Source organism: Dendrobates tinctorius, unplaced genomic scaffold (assembly GCF_039654945.1).
Source record: "Dendrobates tinctorius isolate UK_male_01 unplaced genomic scaffold, ASM3965494v1 ptg000005l, whole genome shotgun sequence".
Classification (NCBI taxonomy): Eukaryota; Metazoa; Chordata; class Amphibia; order Anura; family Dendrobatidae; genus Dendrobates; species Dendrobates tinctorius.
The window spans coordinates 29,172,915-29,181,390 of NW_027361673.1; the positions used below are offsets into that span (position 1 = coordinate 29,172,915).

General features: G+C 44.2%; 1 protein-coding gene across 1 annotated transcript; it reads right to left on the reverse strand.

The window, feature by feature from the left end:
• Positions 1-1,222: 1,222 nt before the first annotated feature.
• On the reverse strand, positions 1,223-8,179 carry RPL14 (ribosomal protein L14). Its single transcript, XM_073569095.1, has 6 exons — positions 8,042-8,179; positions 7,029-7,130; positions 6,713-6,807; positions 5,850-5,949; positions 1,452-1,505; positions 1,223-1,335 (listed from the first exon to the last, which is right to left on the reverse strand). The coding sequence occupies exons 1-6, from the start codon at positions 8,042-8,044 to the stop codon at positions 1,267-1,269; spliced, it is 423 nt and encodes a 140-aa protein (XP_073425196.1). The 5' UTR covers positions 8,045-8,179; the 3' UTR covers positions 1,223-1,266.
• Between the last annotated feature and the right edge of the window lie 297 nt (positions 8,180-8,476).

Here is an 8,476-nt window from a genome sequence, read left to right on the forward strand (position 1 = left end):
CTCTCCCTTCCTACTACCCCTGAATGTTCCATCCTAAATTCTTTCAGGCTCTTTCCCTCTTCTCTCATATTTTCGTTTTTCTTTTCTGTAATACACCCTTGTTGATATGTGTTAAAGTACACTATGAATGCTCGTGACTATTATGTTAATGCATCTCCCCATTTATGTTACCAATATACCAAAGCTAGTGGGAGAGAAAGGTTTGCTCTCCAGTCTATTTTGTTGCATATCAGTCAAATATTAATGTATGCTATATAGCTGGGTTAACCAACCTACAATGCCAGTCACTTGTTTTGAGTCTGGTTCATGATGGGGTACTTGTGCTTTCTCAATATATACCCTATTGTGAGGTTACAAGTTCATATTTCATAAGATATGTAGGCTTTACATGAGATTGTTTATACTATGATCTTGTACAGACTGGTGTATAACTTTTGTTATATTGTATGCTTCCCTTGTCTACTTGTTTTTTTTCAATAAAAATAGATTCAACATAAATTCCTAAAATCTCAGTCATGCAACACTTTTCTCCTTGCTTTTTGTCCTGTAGTCAGTCAACTTATTGTAAGAGTTTTTCACAGCATTTTTCCAAAAAACAGATCAGTGACTGAGCAACAAAAGAAAAGAAGCCTATTTTAATGAATTGCAAGCAATTTTCCTGCAATATTTTTTTTCCCCCACCCCACCTCGCAGGAAAATGTTTCACGCAAGCTTACCTTTATTCTCATATTTCCAACTCATGTTTATATGCAGGCAACTTATGCAAGTCATACATATTTATTAAAATACTCTTAGGCAGTGACTAAGGAGAGTCTGAATACACAAAATGACTTCAAATCAAACATCGGCTCTCGGTGCACCCGACGTGGCTGACAATTTTAATGAGCCTTCCCTACTTGTTTCAAATCTCCTCTGCGCCCTGTAATCCCAGAGCAGTCAAGAAAATATGGGCAGGGATAGATGGAATACAAAAAGGTGGGAAAGGACCCTGAAGTGTTTGGCCACACCAAGGGTGTACCAAGCACCTTAACAGTCATTTCATGTCAAAAGAATCCCTTTAATAAAAGGTGTTCTTACAAAATCTTTTTTTCTATTATAACTAGATTACCATAGGCAGCCCAACTTTGCTCACAGCGGATTTTGCTGTTAGCATCTCTCTACTCTGGCTTAAATGCGTAAATGAATGTCTGAAACTGAAAATAAACACAGACATGAACACAGATGGGTCTATAAATCAAGTGTTTATTTTGTCCATAAAGAGACGTTTTATGCCTTTGCTTTCTTGGTAGTCTCCTTAACAAGTTTTTTCATCTCATGTCGGATGATCTTGTTTCTCTAACAAAAGAAAAACAAAAATCTCAATTTCTACCAAATCACGATTGATTAATACAAGATCACCATTTCATACAAGCTAGTCACATTTGTATTATGAATACACTGTATAAACTTACCATTTTCTTTGCCTTCATGACTTTGTAGCGATCAAAGTCTGTCATCTTTGCTTTCTGCAGGGAAAAGGAAAAAGGTGTTAGACAAGACTAACATTAAGGGTATGTGCACACGCTGCGGATTGGGGTGCGGATTTGGCTGCGCGAATTTTGTAAAATCCGCAGGTAAAAAGACCTGCGGTTTTCCCTGCGGATTGGCCTGCGTTTTTTATCTCCACAATGGAGATGGCAAACCGCAGCGGAATCCGCAGAAAGAATTGACATGTCAATTCTTTCTGCGGTTTAGAAACCGCGGAAAAATCCACACCGTCTGCACTGCGGTTTTTAATATCCATAGGATATTATGGTACTGTACACCGCAGCAAAAACTGCTGCGGATCCGCAGCGGCCAAATCCGCTGCGTAACCGCAGCATGTGCACACACTCTTAGGCTACGTTCAAACATTGACATTTTTACCAACACTACTCACAAATTACAACTGCTATAAGTATTGTTCAATGGGTGTTCCACTTTCACAGAGGTGGTACACAGCTTTCATAAAGCAAACAGATCGTACTCATCCTCCCCTGGTCCAGCACCACGTCTCCTCCGCTGCTGATCTAGCCTGTGTGTTCTGGCTGCAGTGGTGACTGCTCTATTACAGCATACATTACGGCTGCAACCAATCTCATTCAGCTCAGTGGCCCTGCTGATGTAGATGGAACGAGTTGCTGAGTTCAGTGAATGGCTGCAGCTATGATGTTCACTGTGGTCATGATGTCACTTTTGCACCCAAAACAGACCAGAAACGGAAAACAGATGCTGAACCTGGGGAGGTAATTTCTACCTGCAATTTCGGATTTACAACTATGCTATCATTTAGGCACCACTTTTCTTAAAGTGGAAAGCCCCCTTAACCCCTTTCAGATGTCAGACATAATAGTACGCCGCCGGACTCCATTCCTTTGATGTGGGCTCCGGCACATTTAATTTGTGCATCCAGCCATCGGGCCAGAAACCAGCCCACCGGTGGCCCCCGTCACATAGTTGCGGATCACCGGGTTCGTTGGCATGCAAACCAAAGGGCTCCTGGAGACCTATGGTTGTCAGTGCTGGCTTGCTGTGAGCGCCATCCGGTGGTCAGCGCTGATAGCAAGTGAGTAATTCTGCTATATAGAGGTGATCTGATCATCGCCTCTATGTAGTAGTGCCGATCGGGTTGTGGCAGCTTCTAGTCTCCCATGTAGACTATTGAAGCATGCCAAAAGTTATATATATATATATATATATATATATATATATATATATATATATATATATATATATATATTAACCTGATCGCTAAATGGCGTAGCGAAAAAAGTAAAAAAGCCAGAATTTTTTTGGTCGCCGTTACACTGCATTAAAAATAAGCCCTCAACCAACCCGAGATCACAAAAAAAGGAGATGCTACGGGTATCGGAAAACAGCGCATTTTTTTCTTAAACAAAGTTTGAATTTTTTTTTTTTTTCCACCACTTAGATAAGCCTGTGTACTTCTTTCTTTAAGATCCACATGCATCTTGCGTACCTTTATTTAACATTGTGTACGCAGGGACATGCGTTATATGCACACGAGTCCCCAATGGTTTCAAAAGTACAACTCGTACCGCAAAACACAAGCCCTCACACAGCCATATTGACGGAAAAATAAATAAGTTATGGCTCTAAGAAGGGGAGCAAAAAACGCAACACTGAAAAAAGCGCCGGTCATGAAGGAGTTAGTGATTGGGATGTTACCCTCCAAGACAGCCTCCCTTTGCGCAACAATAAAAGTGTCGCACGACCGCAGGCCGAGAGCCCTGACTAGTATTAACTACTTCTTCCTGAAAAAGTGACATGTGAACGGCTTTAAAGAGAATGTACATAGCAAAGATGAAATATTTAAACATTTTTCAAGGTATAAAATGAGAAGTGATCAAATGTACGACTAGCTTGCATTACAGCTGCAGTACATGTGGGATCTGCTCCACGTGTCTGATGTCGCTCCTTCCTGTTGTCTGTGTGAGGACGGGAAGGGTGACGTTTAGGATCACAGTGTAGAGCCATTATGTTGGTGACATTTAAGGTGATACTGACATGTATACAGTGTCACTGAGGCCGGCCAGGCCGATTCTAGCTTTCCTGTGGAGTCAAAAGATTAAATGTCCATCCTCACAGCACAATAAAAACAGTGAACAAAATTCATTCCTTGTTTTTTGTGGTTCTTTTAATGGAGTTCATTGTGCGGTAAAAATTACCTGGTATCACGAGTCTCCAGGTCATGATGACAGCAATTTAAAACTTGCATAGATTTTTGTTATTGGAAAATAAAAACTGAATTTTTATATAAAAAAAGAAAAAAAATTGTCATGTCTTTATTTTTTCTGTCTGTGGAGCTGCTCAACAGCTTATTGTGTGGAGAGCTGATGTGTTTATTGATGCTAGTTTCCATACCTCGGATTGTTTTTTGTTTTTTTTTTGTCACATCTTTTTATAAAAAGAAAAAAAAAAGCAAAGAAATTCTGGCATTTGGTTTAGTTTTAGTGGGGCCAACCCTCACCCCCTCCTATGTTATTAGGTTCTTCAGGCATTGTTACTTGTATCTGTTTGTGGGAGAGGTTGCCAATCAGCTTTTCCCATGAGAAAATACAAGTGAAAGCAGTTGAAGAACCTATTGCTGGGAAAACTGGATAGCAAGCTCTTCCAGGACCTGATATAGATGACAGCATTTGAAGACCCTAACGACATGCTCCAGTCCACTTTGGTAAATACGCAGTAATCAGAGCGATGCAGTCCCATCATTTCTAGCAGCAGTGCTGTGGTTTCTTTACTTAGAGGTGAGCACAGGTCCGGGCACCAGCACAGCGGAAGTGACTTCACACAGACACCTTTTTAACCAGCTGGATAAAGTCACTGATGCAGGACCGGACTTGTGCTCTCTGCTCACCAGTAATCATTGTGATCAGAGATCTGCAGCCAGCAATGCTCCCCTCATGATCACTACTTTAGTGACAGAGGAATATTGTAGCCCAGGACATAACGCTTGGCTATAATTAAAGGTCACCGTTTCCACTTAAAGCTGTGAACTGGACAGCCCAGGAGGAACGCACAGTTCACAGCCGAGCCAGCCACAAGCATTAGAGATTGCGGTTGGCGTCAGACTTCAGTTTCCTATGCCCTATGGCTGCCGTATAGTGGCCTACTTAGACATTTATACAGTGGCAAATAAAAATGGTAGCCTTCAACATCTGAGTAAAAAGTTATCGTGCATGTGCGAGTAAACGGTCTACTATGTCCGAGTATCTGCCTCCTGTAGGCGTGCACTCCCGAAAATGATGCCCAGCAGAGTGCACGTTTGCTCTGTCATTATTACAGTTTACTAGCTGCTGGCCCGATTCTAAAGCATCGGGTACTCTAGAATATGGCCAGTGGCAGATTAAAATAAAAAATGTGATATACTTACCATCCGACGGCCCCCGGAACCTGTCCCTCCTCTCCACGCTGCTGGCATCTTCCGTTCCCAGTACTGCTTTGCGCCAAAGACCGCTGCTGACGTCCTCTCGCGAGAGCGCGACGTTATCAGCGGTATTTCGTGCAAAGCAGTACTGGGAACGGAAGATGCCGGCAGCGTGGAGAGGGACAGATTCCGGGGGCCGTCGGAAGGTGAGTAGATCACTATTTTTAATTCTATTTTTTACACGTTTATGGTACCGAGGGTCCGAAGAAGTATCTTCTCCTCCGGACCCTGGGTACCGGCTAGCGCCGGGCATTTCCGGCTGCGTCGCCGCTGACGCCCGGCAACCATCGGGAGATCAGCAGCTAGTGCCACTGATCTCCCGACAGCACGGTAACAGTGGCGTGCGCCCTAATTGCGGACTGCGCCTGTTGCTTATTGGTTGCGGCCTGGCGGCAGCGACCAATCAGTGCAGCGGGATTTAGGTTACAGACAGACATAAGGCGTATATATATGTATATGACCCTGTTAGCACGAGTGTCCTGACCCTGTGTTGCAGAGGATTTTGGAAGTATGGCCTGATGGGAACACAGATCGCAACGTGAAAGCACCCTTAGATAATAACGAAAAGACTTTGCCTTAACATTAAAGCTGGTCTCACACACTTTACATAGCCGTCAGATACACACAAGCATGTTTTTTCACTTGCACCACTGGCAGCAACTTATTTCCAGAAAGAAAAACAGATGAGCAAGTGGAAACCCGATATTCCTGATATCTCATCCCTTCTGTAGTTGAGGGGGGGGGGGGGGGGGGGGAGAAAGATCAGGAGACCACCGTACATTCCCAACACACAAACCAACAAGAGAGCACAATAGTATTTTACATGATGAGCAACCAATTCAGAAAAGCACCATAGAGGTGGCAAAGTCGCTATGAAACATACCCTTTGTCTGGCATCAATCCTCTTTGCCCAGCTTGTTTCGGCCCATTTCTCATTAACCTTCTCCTTCTCCCAAGCAACACGAACGCATTTTTGACGGGCGCTAAAATTATAAAAGCAATCTTTCATCAGAGGTTCTAAGAAACACCAATAATCAGTTTAACCAAAGTCCCATCTTCTTACATGGGTAAAATTGCAAAGAGCTTGTAAAAACAAGCAAAGCAACTTTGCAATTTACACAAATTGCTTACAGTAGGTTGCCAGCCACTGCTGCAGTCTAGCAACGGTCGCTGAACACGGGAGGTGCTTCCAGCTCTTTTTCATAGTGTTGTACTGCAGATGGCTGGGTTTGCACTAATACCTCAATCCCTGGCCAGCTTCAGTGCTGCTGCAATCCTCCAATGCTGCAGAGACAGCTACCTAATGTTGCAGCGCAGCCTGATTACCCCAGAGCTGTCAGTTACCTCCTGGTAAGCAGAAAGCCAGAAGTCTATGGTATGGTGCACTCCTACATTGTGATTTTGGCGTTCACAAGAACACTTGTTTCCAATTATTGGTCCATGTAAACATGGCAGCAATCACCCGATAAGGAACAAGAAAAAGTCTTTAATTGGGCGAATAATTATTGTTATACAGGCATAAAATGATTTATTGGCGGCACAACGCTTTAACATTTACAATCAGTGAAATCTAATGAAAGCCTAAATAATAATATATTTATAACACACATATATATATATATATATATATATATACACATACACACACACACAATTAAAGAAACAAGAAATGCATGTAGAAACTACCAAATACACCATTAAAGGAAAGAAAAAAAAAAAAAACAGTGGAGAGGAAATCATACACACCTGTGTGGAAACTTGAGGACAAAGTTGGTAAGGTGCATGCATTTGAAGGGCATGGCCTGTCTCCTCACACCACTGCAGGGTCCATCAACAAGAGCCTGTAAGGACGGAGTGGATTACATCATACAGGAAAACCACAAGTAAAGGGCTATTCCTAGCTCAGACATCATGCAGTCTCCTCCCCAATACCAATGATATGAAATAGGAGCAGGTTCCAGAATTGGGAACTGCTTCTATCACAATAGAAAAGTGAACGTTCATACTGCCAGTATCACAGACCACCACTTGTAGTGGACAGAAGCACACGGCTAATCGTTACCCTGTTCTGGTCGATGACATCAACAATTGCCACCAGTTTGCCAGCATGGGGACCAAAGGAGATGTAGGCAACACGGCCGATCTGGACGTAGCGTTTAAACACCTGCAAAAAAGGAAAAACAGTTAATATGTGAAATCCCGAATACAATAGGGAACTTGAGTCTCAGTCTCATTACTTTACGCTTCCCTGCAGATCAGAAGCAGAGTCGGCGGACAGCCATGTCCCCCACAGACAGGGATACCTGGCTCAGTACTTGTGGACAGTGTAGCTGCATTTACCGAAGAACTAATGAATGGAGAGATTGGGTGCGTCAAATGCAACCTGTGCATCTCCCAATCCCATCTTCCAGAGAACCCCCGTACACGAGTCAGCAGATCCCACCAAGCCTTTGATTCGGCTGACTTACCTAATGTATACATGGTAACAGGACTGGGAGGATTCCCCGACAGATGCTGCTGTGGGGCTAATCACCCCATAGGCTCCTAATGGAGGAAGAACCTATACTGCACGCTATTCCCCCTCTGCATACAGCTACCCCATCAGCAATGGCGGTCAGGCCTGCCAGAGGGAGCAGATTTGGGCTCTCTCGGGTGGTTCAGGCTCCTATGGACACCAGAGACATAACAGATGGTTCTCGCACTCAGGGCGGCAGCGCAGAGGTCACGGAGTCAGTCAGGCTGGATGACTGCAGACATTAATGTCCCCCATCCCTCTCCACATCAGTGCACATTCCCCTGATATTACAGCACATAAGTGACGTCACTACCCGAACATAATACAGCAAGGTGAGGTGCATGTGCACAGCAGGCCGCCTCCACGTCCGGACGTGTGCGCCCCATGCGGCCCCGGCCTCCTCTCTGCCTGCCCCTTACACATCACCACAGCACACACCGGTCAGCAGCGACCGATAACCCGCCCGGGACTGAATCCGCACGACAATAACCATCACCGTAATTCACGCCAGCACCCGTGCAATGCCCGCAGCAGCGAGCGCACATCCGTCCCCTACTCACCATGATGGCGGCGGCGAGCAGAAAGGAAGTAGCCCCGGCAGCACTTTCCGGATAACCCAGGAAGCCGAGCCAATGAATGAGGAGGAAAAGAATTACGTCACATATGCTAGCAAAAGGGTGGCAGATTACATCTCTTCTGTGATTGGATGATGCGTGAACACGTGTGACATTGAGACTGTTTCCGTTTTACAGGGGGACAAAGTCAAACCAGCTTTTTGGCCTCAGCAAACATGGCCGCTGCGGCTGTGTCGTGAGAGAGGAGTCCTTTTTTCCATTTTTAATTATTTTTTTTCATCCCATTGACTTGCCTTTTGCAAATATAATAAAATCAGATTCCGTTGTTCTGGAACTAAATCATCTTGCTAATAATAATTGTTTACAGGCTGCAGCGACATAAGGCTGGTTTCACATTAGCGTTTGTGTGTGCTGTGTAGG

Bases quoted from the DNA above. Each gene is read 5' to 3' on its own strand.
- RPL14 (XM_073569095.1), bottom strand. The intron at 6,808-7,028 runs GTAACGATTAGC...CCGTCCTTACAG, and splicing joins ATGTCATCGACCAGAACAGG to GCTCTTGTTGATGGACCCTG. The intron at 1,336-1,451 runs GTAAGTTTATAC...TTCTTTTGTTAG, and splicing joins TCATGAAGGCAAAGAAAATG to AGAAACAAGATCATCCGACA.